The 24218-nt window shown below is 44.7% G+C and overlaps 1 protein-coding gene across 1 annotated transcript in view; it reads left to right on the top strand.

The window, feature by feature from the left end:
- The window catches only part of LOC141271897 (uncharacterized), a 73610-nt gene that overhangs the window by 23302 nt on the left and 26090 nt on the right, over positions 1-24218 (top strand). The window contains exons 2-7 of the mRNA XM_073682114.1: positions 472-621; positions 751-930; positions 1014-1137; positions 1214-1311; positions 1501-1588; positions 4056-4978. Coding sequence (XP_073538215.1) covers positions 544-621; positions 751-930; positions 1014-1137; positions 1214-1311; positions 1501-1588; positions 4056-4978 — 1491 coding nt within the window. The 5' untranslated portion in view covers positions 472-543. The remainder of the gene's footprint in view (positions 1-471; positions 622-750; positions 931-1013; positions 1138-1213; positions 1312-1500; positions 1589-4055; positions 4979-24218) is intronic.

Here is a 24218-nt window from a genome sequence, read left to right as displayed (position 1 = left end):
GTCTAAACAGTGCCAACCATGCGGGCCAGGGAGTCGAGCTCCCGCCCCCAGCATCCAGGAAGTACTCGCCGAGCACAGAGCATCTCGAACAGTGAGATGCTCGGGCAAGTACCAAGCAGTAGTGAGCAGCTCTCTCATTACTACTTGTGGGTCATCACTGCAATTTTGGTTGCAACAGTGATGCTACAATGAATGATGTAACTGTTTTGGCTCATGATGGTCTCCATACGTGCTGTCAACATCACTGTGACCAGTGATTAATTGTTGTGTTCATGTGTAGGTGTAGCAACCATTGTTCTCAATCATGGAGGTGCTGCCATGCGAAGCAATTAAACTCCTGTTCCAGTTTATACTAGGAGAGAGACTGCAAAATCTACACATTATATTTCCTCATATGTTTTCCCTTATTATCTCCAGGAATTGTATTATTAAATGGGATCCTTTTATGATTTTCCATTTTTACCCTTTCAGGTCCCTACTATATCCGATCCACTCACTTGAGATCTTCTATATAAGAGAATTTTCCTGATTGACCCATCAAGGATGGATAAGGACAGGGTCAAGATGGCAGAGAGGATATTACACCTCACCCTAGAGATCCTCTTCCGACTTACTGGAGAGGTGAGAGATTCTGATGATGTCACATTACATCATTCTTATCTATGGGAATAATAGACGGACAGAACTGGAGAGGTGAGGACTCTGGAAATGTCTGTAGTGAGATTTATTAATGTGTCTCTCCATAATCAGGATTACACAGTAGTGAAGAAGACCTCTAGTGAGCGCTGTCAGGACCCTATGTCTGAGGGATGGGGAAGACCCCTTAGCCCAATCACTGGGCCTCCACCTCACTCCCTGATACATGAGGACATCAATGACAAGAAGATCCTAGAACTCGCCTACAAGATGATTGAGATGCTGACTGGAGAGGTGACACTGCTGGGAATACTGGGACATTATACAGTAACACTATGAAGGGATCAGAGGGATGACTGTATCATTGTATGTGTCAGGTTCCTATAAGGAGTCAGGATGTCACCGTCTATTTCTCCATGGAGGAGTGGGAGTATTTAGAAGGACACAAAGATCTGTACAAGGACATCATGATGGAGGTTCCCCAGCCCCTCACATCACCAGGTAATAGACAGAAATAAATACCATGGCCTATATCTGTGTGTAGGGATTGAATTAATTCCTTGTTTGTTTCCTCCAGTTCTATCCAGTGAGAGTAGAACACCAGAGAGATGTCCCAGTCCTCTACTTCAACAGGACTGTTTAGAAGAAAGTCCAAATGTTCCTCAGGATCATCAGGTAGATGGAGAGAAGGTGTCATGAGATCTCCCCTATGATGTGTAGATGTCTGTGACGGTTTTGTGTTCAGTCTTGTTTTATCCACAAGTATTATACTTTTGTAATGAGAACAGTGGTGATGGCAGGATTACAGCTGATCATAGATGTGACTTCTCCATCTGTCTGTGACTTTTACAATATTTGTTTCAGGGTAAAGATCTGACAAATATTAATGCTACAGAGACAAACGTGAGTGATGTGTGTTGTAAAGAAGAAATTCTTTCAGATGACGATCCAGGTAAGTAGTAACCTCATCCCCAGTCTCCTACTCTTTAACACCTCAATCTGAAGTACCAGAGTGAAGCAGACAGGTGTGAAGGATTCAGGGTACATGTGCTGCCAAAAGGTAAATGATGAAGGTATACTGTGAAACCCACAATCTGTCTTTTGTAGGAGGTATAATAATTTTGGGGGCACAAAAATAGAAACTATGATTTTTGGGGGATTAAAGAAGGTAGTATTATTTAGTGTCAGATAGCGTTGATGGGAATTAATTTGCTGGACCTGGTCAATCAGCCAGATCAGTACTCTGTGACCTTCAGACGTTAGCCCTGAGAACCACCTCATGGCAACCACGGCTCTTCCTTTTTATTTATCTAGCTAATCAAAATAAGAGCCGTGGATGCCAGGAGGTAGGAGGCGGTTGCATGACTCATGTTCGATAGCCACAGATTATGGAACTGGCCGCTTGACCATGTCCTGCGAATCGATTCATACGAACTCAAGTGTCGGAGCAACATCACTATGTCTCAATACAGTACTCGTGCCCCACCAAGAGAGGCACTATTATTGTTTAGGGGGTTCTGAGAGAAGCACTGGGGAAGCAGATGGCTGAGGAAATTGTGTACAGAGTTATAGTTGTAAAAAGTCTTTATAGTGGTCTGGGCCAGATAGAGAAGAGAGAACCCAGCAGGCGATCAGAAACAAAGGCACCGGTGTATTGCTGGATGTAACTTTACACACTTTCACTTTGCAGATCTAGCATTTCTTGATTGAGGTCATACGTGTTATAATTATAGTGGCGGAGGAGGAGGATAAACATATTTTGTGGTTAACTCAGCTCCAGTAGTATGCTACTTACTGTAGGCTAGCGTGTACAACATAAGAATAAAACTGATTTTTCTGGCCTCCCTGTGGGGTTCTATGCAAGAAAACTTTTATTTGTAGGAAGTAGGAACATTAAAATCCATCGTCCCCTTGTTGTTCGGTTCACGAATGCTTACATGCATATGCAGTATGTGTCCTTCATCTTTGCCATAGTATTTTCAAACTTTACAGCCTAATATTTCTTTGCATAAAATATTTTATCCCTGTGATACTGGAGCAGATTCTTTTCTTCAGCTGTACTTTACAGACAGGGTGTGAGATGGACACCACCTAATAGTACTGAAACACTGGGCCCTTTATGATTCTCCAGCTAGCTTTTTACTAGAAAACATTGGTAACTGGCACATCAAACATGAACCTGTGAAGATGATGTCATCAAAGCCAAGGAAAACCTCAGAATATTCAGGTAGCTTTGATCTGAGGTTTACTTTTATTTTGTGTTCTCTATTTTCACAACTATAGCAACAATTGTAGATGGAATGAAGGACTTTTTACGGAGTGTCAAAATGGAAAGCTCAAACATGAGACTCAACACAAAGAAGACAAAGATTGTGACTACTGCCAGGACACATTTTGAGATGGACGGCGATGAACTGGAAGTTGTAAAGGACTTCAATCTACTCGGATCGATTATAACTCAAGATGAGGCGACGACACCGGAAGTCAATAGGAGAATAGCTATGGGCAAATAAACAATGAAGTCACTGGACAACATCTTCAAACCAAGGAACATTTCACTGGCTATGAAGACATGGCTTGTACATAGTTTGGTCTTTTCTTTTGTAACATCCGGATGTGAAAACTGGACGATTAAATAAACAGGACAGAAGAAGAAGAAGAATCAACGCCTTTGAATTGTTGTGCTGTAGAAGGATGTTATCAATACCATGGATGGCAAGAAGAACAAACAAATCAATTTTGGAACAAATGAAGCCAGACATGTCACTCGAAGCAAGGATCACAAAGGTAGGGCTTGCCTTCTTTGGACACATTGTGCGAAGAGCACAATTACTGGAGAAGGACATCATGGTCGCAAGAATAGAAGGAACAAGGTGAAGAGGAAGACCCGCAAAGCGATGGCTTGATAATATCAAGATAACGGCAGAGAAGACCCTGGTGGACCTATATCATCCATCAAGTCGCCATGGCTCGAGATCGAGCTGAAGGCCGTTAAATAAAAAACTCACAACTGTTGATTTTAGATAAGTAGATAATCGTCAGGCGAGCATTCATAGAAATGCCCAACCTGATTATCTGCCTGTGTAAACATGCTGACCATCACCTTACAAACAAGCCAAACACTCATTTGTCAGGTGATCGGATGGTTAATGATGGTAAAAAAAAATCATTGTTATTGGGATCACATAACGCAAGCAAATCCCATGCTTAAATAGTGCTAACATGATACTGTATAGGGACAGAACGATAGTTTTAGTGATCGTTATGTCCTGTCATTCCTTTGCAGCCCGTGTAAACAGGCCAGTAAACGAGCACGAAAAGACCTGGTATATAGCTTATCGGTGCTTATTTAACAGCCTCAAATCGGCCTGTACTTTATAATATTTGACAATAATTAAAGTCTAATTTTTTTTGGGCAGATGATTGCATCAGGAAGTTGGTGATATCTTCAGATTGTGAAGCAGAGGATTATGATATAACACAAGATACATTTGAAGAGCATACCATGTTCTCAGATACACCATCAGCTCTTCACAGCGAAGCTCTATCATCTGATCCTTTTGAAGAGTTCCTGTCTTATAAATCATCAAAGACTGTTAAGCAAAATAAAAGCCACAGAAGGGAAAATGAAGTTCAAAAAATTACTGCAAAGAAGAAGTCCATTTCATATTCGGAATGTTTGAAAAGTTCTAGCGGTGAATCAAATCTTGTTACACATAAGAAGAAAATTCATGATGGGCTGAAGACATTTGCATGTTCAGAATGTGGGAAATGTTTTACCCGTAAATCATGTCTTGTTAGACATCATAAAAGTCATACAGGTGAAAAGCCATTTTCCTGTTTAGAATGTGGGAAAAGTTTTAATGAGAAATCGCATCTTGTTGCACATCGGAGAATTCACACAGGAGAGAAGCCATATTCGTGCTCAGAATGTGGAAAACGTTTTAGTGTTAAATCTGCTCTTGTAATGCATCAGAAAATCCACACAGGGGAGCAGCCTTTTTCTTGTTCAGAATGTGGGAAAAGTTTTAAGGTAAAATGCAATCTTGTTACACATCAGAGAATTCACACACGGGAGAAGCCATTTTCATGTTCAGAATGTGGAAAACATTTTAGCATTAAATCTTCTCTTGTTGTGCATGAACGAATTCACACTGGGGAGAGGCCATTTACATGTTCAGAATGTGGGAATTGTTTTAGACGGAAATCTGATCTCTGTAGACATCAGAAAATTCACACAGGGGAAAAGCCATATTCATGTTCAGAATGTGGGAAATGTTTTAGCATTAAATCGGCTCTTGTTGTACATCAGAAAACTCACACAGGGAGAAGCCATATTCAGGTTCAGAAAGTGGAAATTGTTTAATCCAAAAGTTAGATCTTGTTAGCAAAGTCACACAGGGGATGAAACTTTTTCACTTTAACATGTTAAAAATGTTACTACAGTGTAGTGTCATTTTAAGCATGTCCTCTCTCTGTGCCCCTACCCCCATCCATAATGTTCTATGAACAGCAAATGTCACCTCATCCCCTGTAAGCTGAAATATACAATGCTCCGCATAAATGCATACACCCCCCTTTTGAAAAGTAAGATTTTAATCGCTATCTCACTGCACACAACATTTTCCAAAATTTTGACAAAACTGTGTTTTGAAATTTTTTTAAATCCCCAACATGAAAGTAAGGTTACTAAAATAACTTTCGTTACAAAACCTTCAGTTTTTTACTCAAATTAGTTGATGCAAAAATGAATACACCCCACATCAAAAATTACTATGTCTAGTATTTTGTATGAATTTTAAGGACAGCTGCAAGTCTTCTAGTCATGAAACTAACAAGTTGGTGACATATATTGCAACATCAGAAGTCCATCTCCCCTCAGACAAACTTGATTGTTGTGGGAGTGTATAAATTCGCCTTACGCATAATAATTTTTCTTACTTCTTATAAAGGAGATAAAATGATACAAGTCCAAATAAATCAAGAGGGAACAGGTGCCACTACCTCTCAAATAGACCATGATAATTATGATGCTAGAAATTTAAAAGCATCTGCTATTTTTTCAAATACTAAACTAGAATCTACTCCTAACACCCAAAAACTAGATGAACTCATGAAATTGTGGGAAAAACAGAATTAAAGAGCTTCGAATCTGGTGGGATTGTACCACTTTAAAATCTTATATTGATCAAGACATGATTCCAAGGGGATTGAGGATTAAAAAACTATCCACTCATTTCTCTGAGGATTTTAAGCAAAAAATGGTTCAGTACCCTTAATAAATGTTCTTTTAAATTAATGGACCTCATTATTGAAGAGGAGGAATCTTTATTATCAGCTATCAGACTTGAAATCCAAGAGACCAAGAATGCATTACAGCAATATAAGTCTCTTAGAAAATTTAATCAATGTTCTTATAACCTAAAAACCAACCTGGTGATGTTAGAAGACCAGATTACCAAGTTTAAACTATCTAAATATCAAAGAGACTGTAATGATTACAACTGTAATGAGGCGTATTCCTAGTCGAGTGAGCGTCGCAAAAAATCAATTCAGAGTGGAGATAAAACTGATGATCAGAGACAGTGGTCTTTTACAGATACTGATACTTCATATACCGGGAGAACTCCCGAGGATAATGATACGGATGACTCCTCGGGTCTTTTTGTAAGAAAATCTGGAGGAGTTACATCACACTACATGAAGAATCAGCAAACAATATTACAGAGCAGACCTGATTTAGAACATTCAGCTCCTAAAAACGGAGGAGGAAAAGTAAGAGAGGTAGGAGAGCTGGAAAGAGACACAGGAAGATATTCCCTGAGGAAAAAGCAAAGGAAAGCAGAGGAAAGCACAGTAATAAACCTCTGCAGTTACATAGTATCTGAAATGCAACAAAAAAATCCTCTCTTTTTCTCCAACAAAAGAACTGGATGTATATCATACATGTAGTGCCGGCGTCCCTGCCCTCTGCTAGGCAGGGACGCTGTTCCCCTCACCGCTCTGCTCCGTGCCCGGCGTCCCTCTCCCGCTCTGCTGGCAGCGCGCGCTCCTTCCCGGCCACTGTGCTTAGGGGGCGCGCGCCCTCCCTCCCTCTTAAAGGGGCCGCGCGCGCCGTCCTAAGGAGTCCCCGGCCAATGGCCGGAGGACTTTACCATATATAAGGCACCTCCTCCAAAATGGAGGTGCCCGAGCAATGTTGTTGCACCGTTCTACTCTGCTTCAGCCCTCAGGTCCCGTTGCCAGTTACCTGCCAGATTCCTGCCAGCTTGCTGTCCTAATCCTGCCTGATTTCCTGTTACCTGCCTGCCTGCCTGAGGTCCGACTGTCTGCCTTACAACTCCGGTCAGTCTGTCTAAGGACCAACTTGCCCGCTCACCTGGGAGCGCACATCAGCTACCTGCCTGCTTGCCTGAGGTCCGACGGTCTGCCTTACAACTCCGGTCAGTCTGTCTATGGACCAGCTTGCCCGCTCACCTGGGAGCGCTTCTCCGCTACCTGCCTGCTTGCCTGCCCGGAGGCTCCGCTGTCACGTGCTGTGACCACCAGCTATTCCAGACTCTTGCCCGCTCACCTGGGAGCGCTTCTCCGCTACCTGCCTGCTTGCCTGCCCGGAGGCTCCGCTGTCACGTGCTGTGACCACCAGCTATTCCAGACTCTTGCCCGCTCACCTGGGAGCGCTTCTCCGCTACCTGCCTGCTTGCCTGCCCGGAGGCTCCGCTGTCACGTGCTGTGACCACCAGCTATTCCAGACTCTTGCCCGCTCACCTGGGAGCGCTTCTCCGCTACCTGCCTGCTTGCCTACCTGGAGGCTCCGCCGTCACGTGCTGTGACCACCTGCTATTCCAGAGACTCTCGCTTGCTCACCTGGGAGCACACATCCTCCATCTGCCTTGCTAGCCTACCTGGAGGTTCAGCCATCACAGGTCGTACCTACCCTTTACCTAGAGACTGCCCCGGTCACTTGCCGTGACCTCCAGCCCGTTCTTCCAGAGACTGCCCCGGTCACTTGCCATGACCTCCAGCCCGTTCTTCCAGAGACTGCCCTGATCACTTGCCGTGACCTCCTGCCCGTACACCCAGAGACTGTCCCGGTCACCTGCTGTGACTGCCTGCCTGGTCGCCACCCGCTCCCTTACAAGGACCGCTCCCTTGTATAGTAGCCCAGAGGTTCCGCCTCCCAGACCCGTTACAGTTTGCTCGGGCCATGGAACCCGGTGGCACCCAAGCTCCCTCGCTCTCGGACCTGTGTCATGAACTGTCCCGTCAAAGGTCCCAACAGGAGTCCATCCTGGGTCACCTGCGGAATGTCAATACTCGCCTGGACACTCTGACTGCTCCACCAACAACCTCCGCCAGTGCCATGTCTCGCAATCCGGCAGCTCCGCTGTCCACTAACACCATGATATCCTACCCCGGACCTCGGCTTTCTGCACCTCCTCGCTTCGGAGGCGACTCAGCCCAGACTCGGGGCTTCATAAATCAGTGCACCCTGCACTTTGAACTATTGTCCCACCAGTTTAACTCCGACCGAGCCAAAATTGCATTCATCATGTCCCATCTCACCGGGGAGGCCCTGGCCTGGCTAAATCCTCTATGGGAGAGAGGAGACCCCCTGGTGTCCAACTTGCCTGCTTTTCTCACGGCTTTCCGGAAAGTCTTCGACGAACCCGGACGGAAGACCTCATCCGCATCATCGTTGCTACGCCTCCGTCAGGAAAGTCTCACCGTGGGCCAATATGCCATACGGTTCCGTACCCTTGCCTCGGAGCTGGCCTGGGATAACGACGCTCTGGTTTCCGTCTTCTGGGAGGGTCTGTCCGGCCGTATTAAAGATGAACTTGCCGGTCGGGACATTCCTACCACTCTCGATGACTTAATAACTCTTGCCACCCGGATTGACCTACGGTTCCAGGAGCGTGCCAGAGAGGTCACCCGTGAGAGGAGGTTACCACGTCTAGCTCCTACTTTTCAGAAACCCGTCACTCCTTCTGTCTCTAACCAGGTACACCCTCCTGAGCCTATGCAGGTCGACCAGACCAAGATGGTCAAGACCCGTCAGGACTTACGCCGTGCCGAGGGGACCTGCTTCTACTGTGGCAGTAAGGAGCACCGGATCCGTGCCTGCCCGGAGAGGTCGGGAAACGCCTGTGTCTAGGTTCGCTCAGAGAGGTCCACCTAGACAAGAATAAATCCTCTCCATCCCTGCTGTTGTCAGTTTCAATCGTCTACGGGGAGAACCGTTATTTCTAACTAGCCCAACTGGACTCTGGAGCAGCCGGGAATCTTATTTCACAGTCCCTGGTAGAGAAATACCGCATCCCCACCAAACCTCTGGCTGTACCCTTGTCTGTTGCTGCCGTGGATGGGGGGCTCTTACCACGCCCCATCCAACTCATCACCGAATCCATTACTCTGCAGGTGGGAATGCTGCATTCTGAAAGTATCTCCTTCCATGTTCTGCCTGGACTCTCTCACGCCCTCTTGCTAGGCCTACCTTGGCTCCAGAAACATGCACCCGTTCTTGACTGGCAGACCGGAGAAGTCCTTCGCTGGGGACAGGGCTGCCATAAGACCTGTCTGGTTCCCGTTCATCCCGTCCGTCCTTCTACCCCAGCTAATCTACCTGGACTTCCGATTCCTTATTGGTCTTATGCTGATGTCTTTAATAAAAAGGAGGCAGAAACACTACCCCCTCATAGACCATACGACTGCCCTATCGACCTGTTACCTGGTACTTCTCCTCCCCGTGGGCGTATTTATCCATTATCCGCTGCTGAGACCCGGTCGATGTCCGAATATATTGAGGAGAATCTGGCCAGGGGATTCATCCGGAAATCTACCTCCCCGGCGGGAGCAGGCTTCTTTTTCGTCAAAAAGAAGGACGGCTCTCTCCGTCCCTGTATAGACTATAGAGGCCCTAACCAGATCACGGTGAAGAATAAGTACCCCCTTCCGCTCATTCCGGAGTTATTTGATCGTCTGAGGGGGGCTAGAATCTTCACCAAACTGGACCTCCGTGGGGCGTACAACCTGGTTCGTATCCGTCAGGGGGATGAATGGAAGACGGCATTCAACACCCGGGACGGCCACTATGAATATCTGGTAATGCCCTTTGGCCTCTGTAACGCTCCTGCCGTCTTTCAAGAGTTGGTCAATGACATCTTCCGGGACCTTCTCTACTCCTGCGTAGTGGTGTACCTGGACGACATCTTGGTCTTCTCTCCGGATCTCCAGACTCACCGGAGGGATGTTCGTCAGGTCCTGCTCAGGCTCAGGCAGAACCATCTCTACGCTAAATATGAGAAGTGCCTCTTTGAGCAGACCTCGCTTCCGTTTCTGGGCTACATTATCTCTCAGACCGGCCTACAAATGGATCCTGAGAAACTGTCTGCCATCGAGAAATGGCCCCGACCAGAGGGGTTGAAGGCTATTCAACGGTTCCTGGGCTTCGCCAACTATTACCGCCTCTTCATCCCGCACTTCTCTTCCCGGACTGCCCCAATTTCCGCGCTCACCCGTAAGGGTACTAATCCCAAAGAGTGGCCGCCCGAAGCAGAGGAGGCCTTTCTTTCCCTAAAACAGGCCTTCTCTTCCGCCCCGGTGCTGCATCGCCCGGACGGCAACAAGCAGTTCTTCCTGGAAGTTGACGCCTCCTCCTCTGGAGCCGGAGCGGTACTTACTCAAAAATCATCTTCCGGGAGAATGGTAACTTGTGGCTTCTTCTCCAAACTCTTCTCCTCTTCTGAGCGCAACTATTCCATAGGAGACCGAGAGTTATTGGCCATCAAGCTGGCGTTGGAGGAGTGGCGTTACCTACTCGAGGGGGCTCTTCATCCGGTAATAATTTACACTGACCACAAGAACTTGGCTTACCTCCAGCATGCCCAGAGACTTAACCCGCGCCAAGCCCGGTGGTCCTTGTTTTTTGCTCGCTTTGATTTTGTTCTTCATTTTCGCCCGGCTGATAAAAACGTCAAGGCGGACGCCTTGTCTCGATCCTTTCTGGTGTCTGATCTCGAGGAAGATCCGAAACACATCATCGATCCCGCCAGAGTAATGCAGGTGGCTCCCGTGAGTCTAAATCGTCTCCCTCCCGGTAAGACGTTTGTTTCAGTACCTGATCGGGAGAAGATCCTACACTGGGGCCATTCGTCTAAACTAGCTGGCCACGCCGGTCAGAAAAAGACCCTCCAGCTTATTGCCCGGCACTATTGGTGGCCTACCCTGCACAAGGACATAATAGACTTTGTTTCTGCCTGTGTGTCCTGCGCCCGCAACAAAGTCCCGAGACATCTGCCAGCCGGACGCCTCCTTCCGCTTCCTGTACCTGCTGCCCCCTGGCAGCAATATAGCAATGGACTTTATAACTGATCTCCCCGTCTCTGCCGGTTGTACGGTCATTTGGGTGGTCGCTGACCGCTTTTCCAAGATGGCTCACTTTATTCCCCTGCCAGGCCTTCCGTCTGCACCCGAGCTGGCTAAAGACTTTATCCGCCACATCTTCCGTCTTCATGGCCTGCCCCTCCACATCGTGTCGGATCGTGGGGTACAGTTCACCTCACGTTTCTGGAGAGCCACTTGTAAACTACTAGACGTCACCCTGGACTTCTCTTCCGCTTACCACCCACAGTCCAATGGTCAAGTGGAGCGGATCAATCAGAACCTGACCAGTTACCTCCGGCACTTCGTTAATGCCCACCATTCTGACTGGGTGGATCTCCTACCATGGGCCGAGTTCTCTTATAATAATCACGAGAGCGAATCCTCCTCCAAATCCCCGTTTTTTGTAGTCTTTGGTCAGCATCCTCGGATTCCTTTTCCTGTCTCCACCTCTGTGGACAACCCGGCTGCGGAATCTCTCGTTAGCAAATTTTCCTCCATATGGGAGAGTACCCGGTCCGCACTCCTTCTGTCATCCGAGCGTATGAAAAGACACGCTGACAAAAAACGCCTGGATCCTCCACAATTTCGTCCAGGAGATAAAGTCTGGCTCTCATCTAAATATGTTCGACTCAAGATACCTTCTTACAAGTTAGGGCCTCGGTTCATCGGTCCTCTGGAGGTCATCAGTCAGATCAACCCAGGGGCCTATAAATTGAAACTCCCGGCCAACTTATGGATCCCTAACTCCTTCCATGTATCTCTCCTCAAACCCGTGGTGCTTAACTCTTTTTCCAAGTCTACAGGTACGCCTCCTGCTCCGGTTTCTGCTGAGGACGAGTTTGAGGTAGAGAACATTCTTGCCACCAAAAGGGTAAGAGGAAAGACCTTTTTTCTGGTAGATTGAAAGGGGTTTGGTCCTGAGGAGAGAACGTGGGAGCCCCGGGAGAACATCCATGCCCCTCTCATCCTAGCTAAATTTCTATCTGGCCTAAAAAAGGGGGGGCCTAAAGGGGGGGGTACTGTAGTGCCGGCGTCCCTGCCCTCTGCTAGGCAGGGACGCTGTTCCCCTCACCGCTCTGCTCCGTGCCCGGCGTCCCTCTCCCGCTCTGCTGGCAGCGCGCGCTCCTTCCCGGCCACTGTGCTTAGGGCGCGCGAGCGCGCCCTCCCTCTTAAAGGGGCCGCGCGCGCCGTCCTAAGGCGTCCCCGGCCAATGGCCGGAGGACTTTACCATATATAAGGCACCTCCTCCAAAATGGAGGTGCCCGAGCATGTTGTTGCACCGTTCTACTCTGCTTCAGCCCTCAGGTCCCGTTGCCAGTTACCTGCCAGATTCCTGCCAGCTTGCTGTCCTAATCCTGCCTGATTTCCTGTTACCTGCCTGCCTGCCTGAGGTCCGACGGTCTGCCTTACAACTCCGGTCAGTCTGTCTAAGGACCAACTTGCCCGCTCACCTGGGAGCGCACATCAGCTACCTGCCTGCTTGCCTGAGGTCCGACGGTCTGCCTTACAACTCCGGTCAGTCTGTCTATGGACCAGCTTGCCCGCTCACCTGGGAGCGCTTCTCCGCTACCTGCCTGCTTGCCTGCCCGGAGGCTCCGCTGTCACGTGCTGTGACCACCAGCTATTCCAGACTCTTGCCCGCTCACCTGGGAGCGCTTCTCCGCTACCTGCCTGCTTGCCTGCCCGGAGGCTCCGCTGTCACGTGCTGTGACCACCAGCTATTCCAGACTCTTGCCCGCTCACCTGGGAGCGCTTCTCCGCTACCTGCCTGCTTGCCTACCTGGAGGCTCCGCCGTCACGTGCTGTGACCACCTGCTATTCCAGAGACTCTCGCTTGCTCACCTGGGAGCACACATCCTCCATCTGCCTTGCTAGCCTACCTGGAGGTTCAGCCATCACAGGTCGTACCTACCCTTTACCTAGAGACTGCCCCGGTCACTTGCCATGACCTCCAGCCCGTTCTTCCAGAGACTGCCCTGATCACTTGCCGTGACCTCCAGCCCGTACACCCAGAGACTGTCCCGGTCACCTGCTGTGACTGCCTGCCTGGTCGCCACCCGCTCTCTTACAAGGACCGCTCCCTTGTATAGTAGCCCAGAGGTTCCGCCTCCCAGACCCGTTACAATACACTTCTGGATTTAAATAAATTCGTTAGGAATTTGAGACTTAAATTTTATTTTGAGGATGACACCAGAGAAAATTAAACAGAAATTTCCATCAGCAGTGATCAAACTCCACCATTGTCTTCAATACCCACTTTTTGAGAATTATTCTCTTTACAAAATCTCAGAACATTAGGTGCAGAATCTATAACTCAAGATGGAGATCTCCAACAAGAATTTTTGTGTGAAAAAGGCTTTTTATTATAAAATCAAGACCCCAGATCTTGGACACATTCCAGGAAATTGTTGAACGGGATTTGATCAGTTTGAAGGAAAACACCAGCCATGAAAAGACAAGAGATCTCAGTAGAGGCGAAAAACAGACACTGAAAGAGCTGAAATTAAACACCAATTTAACCATCAGAAGGGCGGACAAAGGAGGCGCTGTTGTCCTCATGTACTCTTGTCTTTATGAGAAGTTAAATCAGAATATGCTACAAAATGAGGACATTTATAGACCTCTGAATAATAACCCTACGGAAGTGTTTCAGAATAAATTTAAAATTCTTCTGTGGTGGTGTAGCATTAGGGGCAATTAGCCCCAAACTATCAGAAGATATATATGTAGAGTGCCCTATTATTCCAATCCCGCACTCCCTTCCAAAAATTCATAAGGAAATTTTTCCTCCACCTTTTGAGGCTGAGTGTGGGAGAAAAATTTGAGTGTCTGGCTGGACATATATCTACAGCCTTTAGTACAACAAATCCCATGATACATAAGAGACTCTAAACATCTTATCTCATTGCTTGATGGTTTTGAGCTGTCTAAAAAATTGTATTTTTATTGCTTGCGACATCGAGTCCCTGTACCCATTGTTGCTCCACGACCTGTCTTTGAAGATTCTCTCCAGTCACTTGGATAAATATAGTAATTGTTTTTTTATAATCTAAGAGTTTATAGTGATGTGGGTAGAGTTTTTACTTAAACATAATTAATTTTCATTCAATAAAGATTTTTATTTACAGGTTAGTGGAGCAACGATGGCTGCAGGGTTCTCACCGTCGCTTGCGAATTTATATCTGGCAGCCTGGGAAAAGGATTTTGTTTTTTTCCTGCACGGATCCCCTTTCCGCCCACATCAGGTGGATGGGTCGTTATATCGCGTCGGAATTTATCCAGCATTGTAATGACACTGGAAGGAATTTGAGATTTACTCATTCAATCGGAATTATTTCCATTAATTTTCTGGATGTGACGCTTAGTTTGGATTCTATGAATCAAGTTGTAGGTTCCCCCTATCGTAAAAAAGTACAGCCACAAATTCCACCTTACTGGCAGTCATGTCCTCAGAAAAAATGTAATTAAGAACGTTCCTCTTGGAGAGTTGTATAGGTTTAAAAGGAATTCATCTCTACAGGAAACTTTTGAAAAAGCTAAAGATGAGGTCCGTGCCAGACTGACAGGAAGGGGTTACTCTTAAGTGGATGTTAGACAGGGCTGAAAATATAATCAGTCGCAAAGATAGAGTAGAGATGCTAAAAGAAACAGGAGAAAGAAAAAAATGTCGTAAATATAGGTCCAATCATATAGATAGAAACGAAGGAGTAGTTTTTTCAACCATATATAGTCCACATTTAAAAAAATATTACTAACATTATTAAAGAAATATTACGTATATTATATCAAGATAAAAAACTAGAGAAAATACTGACAAATTCTGTGAAATTTATTGCAAAAAAAGCTTCCACTTTAGGAGATATTTTGTCTTCCAGCCTCTATCTCAATGATAACAATAATAAAAAGGAAAATTGTCTTAGTACTAGAGGGTCATACAAATTCGGTCACAATATATGCACCTGTTGCAAGTATATGAAGAATACTAAAACATTTGTCTCTTGTGCAAATAAAGAGTAGATGATTAATTCATACATAAACTGCAACACAAGCAACGTGGTGTATACTGTGCGATGCGGTTTGTGTGACCTCCAATATGTCGGCTGTACAGAGGGGCTACTGAAACTTAGGATAAGACGTCACCTCTCTGATGCCATCAGCAAAATCATTAATAAAAGTTCAGCAATTTCCAAACATTTTATTAATAGCCATGGAGGTGATGTGTCAGGCATAGAAAGGGTTAAAATTCCAACCAGGGGGGATGATATTAAAAGAAAACTAATAAGCCAGGAAACATGGTGGATCTACCAGCTGAATACTAGGGTACCATATGGTATCAATATCAGGCAGGATCTGATTTACCATTATGAATAGAGAAATGTATAGTTGATGTAATGTATGTTTTCAGTCTGTAAGGGGTTAATCCCCTGCCAGGTTTCTCTGCACAGGTGTTGCCATCTAGTGGCCGGATCTGGTGAGTGGGGATTGAATTGTGAATTTATAATGTTCAGTCGCCATCAGATCCTTGTCAATGATTAAGACGCACTGCTTTGTGTCGAAACGCGTATGTTTTTAATGTCTGGACTGTGACTTAATGGATTTTATGCTGTTTGAAGCTATGAAATAAATGAAGAATGGATTTTTTTTATGGACTGGTAGCGCTGGACTTAGAAAGGAATAAGTTCTGAAAACTTGCCGCACAGCAGGATCCGTGCGCTCCAGGAGGTGGTGAACAGACATTAACTTTTTGGTATGTTTTTCAATCATTTTCAATTCTCCAAGAACGATCTCTTTTAGAGCCTGAATGATGGATGGAGAGTGGTGACAACTTGTCTGTTCAGAATTTCCCATAGGTGTTCAGATAATGAGACCTATTTGGCCACTGAATCAATTTACTCTATTCTTCTACAGAAATGCAGCAATGGCCTTATGTGTGTGTGTTATGGATCATTGTCATGTTGGGAAATGTGCTTAGGGTATGGAGTGATGGTAGCATGTTATTTTTCAAAATACAGCAGTACATCTGTGAATTCATGATACCATCAATAAAATGTAGATCCCTGACACCATAATCTCTTGCAGCACCACATAAGAACACTGCCTTCACCATGTTTCACTGTAGGCACCAAGCATTTTTTTTTTGTACTCCTCACCTTTCTGATGCCATACAGTTTTGAATCAGTTTTAAAAAATATTTTGTATTGGTCTCATCACGCCATAGTATAGAGTCCTGGTAGTCTTCATATTTTTCAGGATGGGTCCTGACAAATTGTAGACAGGCTTTTTTGTCCATGGACTTTAGGGGAGGTTTCATCCGTGGATGATGCAGTGTACACTGTATTATGTCATGGTAAATATTCATCCTAGTTTGGCTTTCTAATTCTTTAGCTAACTGCAGTTAACTTGGATGTCAATTTTATTCAAGCCTTCGCATTAGAAGATGCTCCTGTTTAGGTGTTAACTGAAATTTTTTTTTTAACAAGGTTGCAGTTCTATCAATTTTGCTGCAATATCTGACTGATAAGTAAAATGTCAGGATTCCGCCACTCGCTGTGTTTTTGGGAGTCTGAGTGACAGCTCAGCTGCCCTATGGAAAACATGGGCGTGTCCGACTGTCAGTGCTGTGAGTAGTATCTCAGTGGCCCTGTGGATAGCAGAGGCTTGTCGGGCTGTCAGTGCTGTGAGTGACAGCTCAGTCACTCTGGATAGCAGGGACGTGGCGGGCTGTCGGTGTTATGTTTGGGTTTCCTTCAGATGTTTTCCTTTCCAGATAATTGCCAAGATATTTAACTGGCTGGCCATGTGAGATCATTGCCAATTGTAGCTTCAGCTCAGTGGTGTGCTTACTCTGTGCTCTGTATTTTGATATTCTAATGTTTTGTTGCCGGACCTGGGATTTGCCTTTTGACTACCCTTTTGTATAGCCCCTTTTACCTTTAACATATTCTGACTTTAGTTACTAGACCGTGGACTTTGCCTCTGACTATCCATTTGTCTTATGCCTCTGTCTTTGATGTGCCTTCCTGGCTTTTGACCTTGGACCTCTTTACCACTCTGCTTCACAGCTAGTCCATGAGTAGTGACTAGGGTCACATAAAGCTTTGCTGATCTTCTGTAGCCTTCACCTTTCTTGTGTAAATTATTTTCTTTCTTAGGTCTTGTAACATTTCTCTTCTATGTGGTGCCATTGCTGGCAGCATGAAATGTTTAAGCTGTGCCCTTTTATAGTCAACTGTCAGCTGGACACTTTATTCATTAAACAATTAGATTTACCTATGGCTGAATTATTGTTAGAGTTTTGTAGCTTATACTTTTACTCCTTTTAGACTTTCATTGAGGTGTAATAATTTTTGCAACATGGTCTTGAATGAATTTGTTAGGAAAATTTAGGGTATGCAAAATAACATCTTGTTTGCAGTCAATAGCTATTATTTGTGGGAGTATTATGTAGCATGGCATCCCATAGAAAATGTTGATACTGAAAGGAAACGTGTTTTTTTTTACAAATCTGTTGGGGTGTACTCATTTATGCAGAGCATTGTATGCCTTTATTGACAGATTTTTATCTAGGAATTGAAAATTAATGATTTAGTCCTAAAGTAGCAAAACATTTTTGTTTCTGTAATTTAGATGTACTATAATGCTTCCTATCTTTATTTGTAGTATTGATTTATGAAAAAAAATTAACTAACTCTCTAGGGGGAAATTTTGTTAACAAAGAAACCTCACAAGGAATAGGCATTTTTTTGCACTGGAAATCAAATTTTGCCAGCACTAAAGACAAAAAGAAGTTTGCAAAAGAACTTTTATTTTACTGACACAGTACAAGTAAAGTCACATCATACACGAGAAAGGGAAAGTAGTTTAAAGCGCATATTTATTAAGAAACATGTACAATTACTAATATCACACATATAACACACCAATATATCAACCATGTGAACAGGATATTTAACATCAACACTGATTTATTATGAGTTTATGGAAGAAGCATGTTCTATGTTTTTTATTTTTATTTTTCACTGTGAGCTATAACTATTAGTTTTCCTTGTAGATATAATTATTTTTCAATTGTTTATGGGAATAAATAAACTGCAATTCTGCCATTGTTCTACATTTTTAATTCTACACTATTTACTGTACTGCAAAAATAAAGTGTTAACCTAACTGTCCTGACCCACAAAATTATGGCGCCACCATATGTGTATAGCTATTTCTTTTTTAAATGTTTGTACAATCAAATTTTAAAAAATGAATCATTTATTTTTGTGTTGCCATGTTCTAAAGGCTGAATGTTTTTCCAGATGTGAATATTATTTTGAGACCAGCTGTAATTTTCATTGTCACCATTGTTTAGTATGTACGACTTTTTGATCACTTAATTACAGTTTGGTTTTTTTGTTCATGCCGCCTCCAAAACAAATAAAAAAAAAAAAAAAAAAAAAAGCAATTCTGGATTTTATGTTTGCATTTCTTTTAAATGCCATTCATCGTTAAGTATAATTGACATGTTCTCTTTGTCTTGCAATACCATCACGATGACACTAAATTTATGGTTTTTATTTTTACTTTGTTTGTACAAAAAAAACACTTAAATTTCCTTTTTTTTTTTTTTGGGTTGCCATTTTCTGAAATCCATGATCTTCTATTTTTACAGATGGAGCTGTACATGTTGATTTTAATGGTACCACTTTTGGCTCTACAACTTTTTGATACCAAGGAAGAATAAGAAAAACAATTATGGAAGAGCGAAAGCTCTTCGGGCCCAAATTATCATTTGCTATTTTTTTTAAAGTCAATTTTGTCTCAATTTCTTTGTTTTCGGGTATATTACTGATATTTTTTTTTTTATTGCATAAAATTTATGAACCACGTGCCAAGTCTAAAATTGTTTTTATTCCTGTTCTTAACGATGTCACCTTTTTAATGCAAAATGCGCACATTTCGCAAAACGTTGCAAAAATTCCTGATATCCATAAAATCACTCCAGTTGGGGAACTAGGGTACATTTGGAACAAATTTTGTGACTTTGACAAGTCGCAAATAACTAATCGGGCAAAATTATCTGAAATCTCTAAACCCAGCTCACAGTAGCAATGTAAAAAAAAAATACAAGCAATCACAGATGGAAAGGTGTATTTGAATGTTGGACCACACCAAGATGCACAGAGAGCCTGGACTTGGTTTCAACAGTCATTCTGTGCTGACAGAGACCCTTTAAAAAGACCAATTTTCCAAAGTTGATATGTGCATCCTGACATAACTGTACGTTTTCAGAAGCTGAACCCGCACCATACCTGGCAGATGCCGGTTGTTCTACACAGCCAGCATCTGCAGTGATCTGAGCTAGCCTCAGTTGCTACTTTGTAACCCCTTATCGCCAAAGTCCGTTTTCGCTTCCTGACCAGATCCCATTGGCAGGATGTGTGGGCACAAAAATCAATGGGAACAGATAGCATTATTAACAGGTGCAATGACCCTAGAGAGCAGCTACTGTGTCTCCCTAGGACCCCAAGACTCCCACCCTTACAAGGGTGGTCCACAGATGACCGTATAGTGGTGACCCTAAAATAAAATCCTTATACACCTTCCTGACACGTTTCCTCCACCAGGATTCATCAGGGGAATTGTATACTGTAAGGGTAAATCCAAAGGGTACACTCCTAGTCACATTTTACAATACTAGGCAGACATTGTCAGAATTTAAGCCTCCCTCTTGAAATGGATTAGGGACTCCTCTTTGGAGATGTCCATATGGGGAGTGTATACGTCAGCAAACTTATTGCTGAAGTGATCAATGACTGGCTGAACTTTGAAAAGTCAGTCAGTGTTGGAGTCCTCTTGGGTTGGACACTGTGCATTATCATTATAATGCGAAAACTTGAAATGTTGTTCCTGACGGGTATGGACATGTGCAGAGTGGGATCAACATTTTAAATTTAACCATTTGGTTGCAATTGGCCGGTCTCCACAGATCGAGCAATCGCTGCGATTGCTTTACTGCTGCAATTGGCTGGTCGCATTCGACTGGCCAATCGCAGCGATCACTGATGTGGGGGTACAGCAAAACCTCTCTGGGCATTGAGGCAAGATGGCCTGCTGTCGGGGACACTGATCATTCTACCGCAGGACAAACTGGTACGTTCATTTGCACTTCAAAATAGGACGTATCAGAACCTGATAAAAGAGTTAAGAGATTGAAAATTCAATGCAGTTGACGTTACTGTACCAAACTGCTCATAGCGAATTCAGCACAACACATGTGCTCTGCAACTAAATGGATAATGCTGAATGAAGACTGAACGAGAAACAACCAAACACTATATCTGAACACTGGCCACAGACCGCACAAACTGCTCTGCTCCATACACACCTAGCTCTACTCTGCACACATCATACGCAAGGCTCTGCACACGGCTATGCTACGACGTCAGAGATTGACAAATACCGTTGTCAATCTCTGACAGCGGCATTTAACTTGTGCTTACCGGAAGTGCGTCACAAACCCCAATCATAGGTGCCCCTGTCACATTGGGTTGACATGACAGCCGGGAGTCTGCAGAAGACCCCCATGCCTGTCATTGCAGACCTCCTATGGATGCCGGATGATCATTTCTGCTACACATAACAGTGCTGAAATTCTGCTATGTGTAGCACAAGTCATCGGATGATCGCAGCTGCAAGTCTCCTAAGACTATTGAAGTCAGTGAAAACTGTAAAAAAATAAATAAAATAAAAATATATAAAAGCTCAAATCACCTCATTAAAAATAATAATAAAAAAATAAATAAAATACACATGAAAAATTCAACTGAGCCGAAATCTCGATCTGCGCATGCACTGCCTCCGGCACCATTTTATTGAGGTCCTGCACACAGGATACAGACTCACACTGCACAAGCGCCTCATACACAATGATGGCAATGGGGAATTTTAAAAAGGAGGCAGGTTACTGAATAATCAGTGACCTGTACAAGAAGCAGAGAAGAAATATCATAAGGTGAGTATTCAGCAGCCACTGACCGCATCCCTTGACATCAGATTAATCAGCATCACAGCGCCATTATGGCCATGCATTTCGTAAATAGGGCTGACAGGTTCGCTTTAATAGAGATCGCTTGATTCTTACCATATATGGGATTGTGGCGCCATCTTGTGGTTTCCAACTTTTTAACATGTTTTTGCATGTAATTTTTTTGTAATGTTGTAACTAGTGTTGAGCGATACCTTCCGATATCGAGAAATATCAGATCAGATCGGACCGATACCCAAAAAATATCGGATATCGCCGATTCCGATACCGGAAACCAATGCAAGTCAATGGGACACAAATATCGGAATGAAAATAAACCCTTTCTTTCCTTGTAGGTTAATTCTACGTGAAGGAAAACAACTAAGAATAATATAGAATGTATTGGGGGAGGTGGGGGAGACAATAAAGGCATAGAGGTTTAGCCCAATCAAATGGAATAGCAGGAATTAATATTTTTTTTAAGATGTTCTGAGTTACGAAAATATTGACTATGTTAAGTATTTTTATATTTTGTCAGATATTTATGTTTCACTACTTCCATGCTCTTCACCTTCTTTTTTACTTCTCCCACACTTTCTCCTTCATCATCCTCCGCATCAGATTCTTTTTCATCAACTTCTTCTTCACCTTCTTCTTCTTCACCTTCGTATTATTCTTTTTTTTTACATTCTTCATATTCAACTATTATTCTTCTTCCTATTCTATGTCTTCATCTTCATATTCTTCTTCATCATATTCTTATTTGTGACAGGCATTCCTGTAGTTATCTATAAAAGTTTGAACATTACACCTTCCTTTCTGCCCATCACAAAAGATTTACAACAGGATTTGTCCGCGTTCAGTTTGGCCTGCAGCAGCAGGTCTTTTCCAGGGGCACCACGAGGAGGAACGGACTCACCCCCATACACTGCTTAGTCTTCTTCTGCTTATAAGTTAGATAATATCTTTTGCTCTGACTTTTATTCTTATGCTTAATGTTCTTCTGCTTTTTGTTCTGCAGCTTCTTGTTCTTCTGCTTCTTGGTTTTCTGTCTCTTGTTCTTCTGTATCTTGGTGGTTGTCTTGTTCTTTGTCCTCTTGGTCATCTTCTTCAGGGTCATCTTCTTGGTCTTCTTTGGGGTGGTCTTCAGGGTCGTCATCTTCGGGGTCCTCATCTTCGGGGTGGTCTTCAGGGTCCTCGTCTTCTTCGGGGTGGTCTTCAGGGTCATCGTCTTCGAGGTCCTCATCTTCTTCGGGGTGGTCTTCAGGGTCCTTGTCTTCAGGGTCGTCGTCAGGGAGATCCAGAGTGATTACCAAGAACCATTTCAAAAAGCTTGTACTTGGAAATGTAGCAGAAGGTACAAGAAGGCTGAGGAACTGCCGAGAACCAGCTGACGGTACTGGAACCCGGATGGGTAGCAGAAGGTACAAGAGCCAATGGAACTACCGAGGACCAGCTGACGGTACTGGAACTCGGTTACTAAGCAGGAGGTACCTGTACCAGAAAGCACTACCAAGGACCAGCAGACGTTGGTGGAACTTGGATACCGAGAAGGAGGCACCTAAGCCAAAGGCACTGCCGAGAACCAGCTGACGGTACTAGAACTCGGATGGGTAGCAGAAGGTACCCATGAAAAAAAAGTTGCAAGGCCGCGAGCCAGCCGCAGTTACCGAAACCCACAGTCCTACAGCGGGTGCTTGTCCTATTGGCACTATGGAAACAGCCTTCATTGCCAGATCCCGCAGCCCACATAGGAGTCACCTAAACTGCAGGCACCATAGTCGGCTAACCCAACCACAACACGACAGGACAACGCATTGGAGGCAAAGGGACATTGACACTACCTGGAAACAGCTGGCGTGCTGGAACCAGGCTGGGCAGGAGGGAGTACCCGTGCCAAAGACACTGCCGGGGAACAGCTGACGGTACTGGAACCCGGATGGGTAGCAGAAGGTACAAGAGCCAATGGAACTACCGAGGACCAGCTGACGGTACTGGAACCCGGTTACTAAGCAGGAGGTACCTGTGCCAGAAAGCACTACCAATGACCAGCAGACGTTGGTGGAACTCGGATACCGAGAAGGAGGCACCTAAGCCAAAGGCACTGCCGAGGATCAGCTGACGTTACTGAACCCCAATAACACTGGACCAAGTGTTAACTGTGCAGACAGCACTTCTGAGCAGCAACTGGCGGTGTTGGAGCTCAGGGTAAATACTGAAAGCAGAGGAGCCAGAGCTGTAATTGGAGCACGCTTTAAATCTGTAGTACAGTGGATGTGGACAGAGCAGGAGAATTTGCCGGACACACAGCTGGGGATCAGCTGACGTTACTGAACCCCAATAACACGGCAGCAAGTGTTGACTGTGCAGACGGCACTTCTGAGCAGCAACTAGCAGTGTTGGAGCTCAGGGTAAATACTGAAAACAGAGGAGCCAGAGGTCTAATTGGAGCAACTTTAAAATCTGTAGTAGTGAGAATGTGGACAGAGCAGGAGAATTTGCCGGACACACAGCAGGGGATCAGCTGACGTTACTGAACACCAATAACACGGCAGCAAGTGTTGACTGTGCAGACGGCACTTCTGAGCTGCAACTGGTGGTGTGGGAGCTCAGGGATTACAGTTCAGGTGGTAGAAACATGAACACAACAGGAGACCTGGATACTGTTGCCAACCAATTATTTATTCTGGAAGAGGACTGGCAAATTCATGCGAGATCCAGGCCTTGTTCATTTTCAGAAAAGTAAGCCGGTCAACGTTATCGGAGGATAGGCGCATGCGACGGTCTGTTAGTACACCACCTGCGGCACTAAAGACGCGTTCCGATAATACACTAGCAGCAGGGCAAGCCAGCACCTCCAGTGCATACTGGCTAAGCTCTGGCCATGTATCCAGCTTAGAGACCCAAAACTTGAAGGGGGAAGAGCCGTCTGGGAGTACACTGAGAGGGCAAGACATGTAGTCTGTCACCATCTGACGGAAACGTTGCCTCCTGCTGACTGGTGCCGTCTGTGATGGTGTAGACATTTGTGGCGGCGGGGACACAAAACTTTGCCACCTTTGGGCCATACTGGTCTTGCCTTGTGCTGAGGCGCTGCTTCTGCTCCCTCTTTGTGCAGAGCTTCCTCCACTGCCTCGATGCATTGAGCTGCTTTGTAAAGCACTAGCAGCACTGCTCTCGGTTGGAA

Source organism: Phyllobates terribilis, unplaced genomic scaffold, assembly GCF_046119375.1.
Source record: "Phyllobates terribilis strain yellow unplaced genomic scaffold, ASM4611937v1 Scaffold_5__5_contigs__length_657084704, whole genome shotgun sequence".
In the NCBI taxonomy this organism is placed as follows: domain Eukaryota; kingdom Metazoa; phylum Chordata; class Amphibia; order Anura; family Dendrobatidae; genus Phyllobates; species Phyllobates terribilis.
Note: the sequence above shows the minus strand (reverse complement) of the source record. Positions and strands in the feature narration are given on the sequence as shown.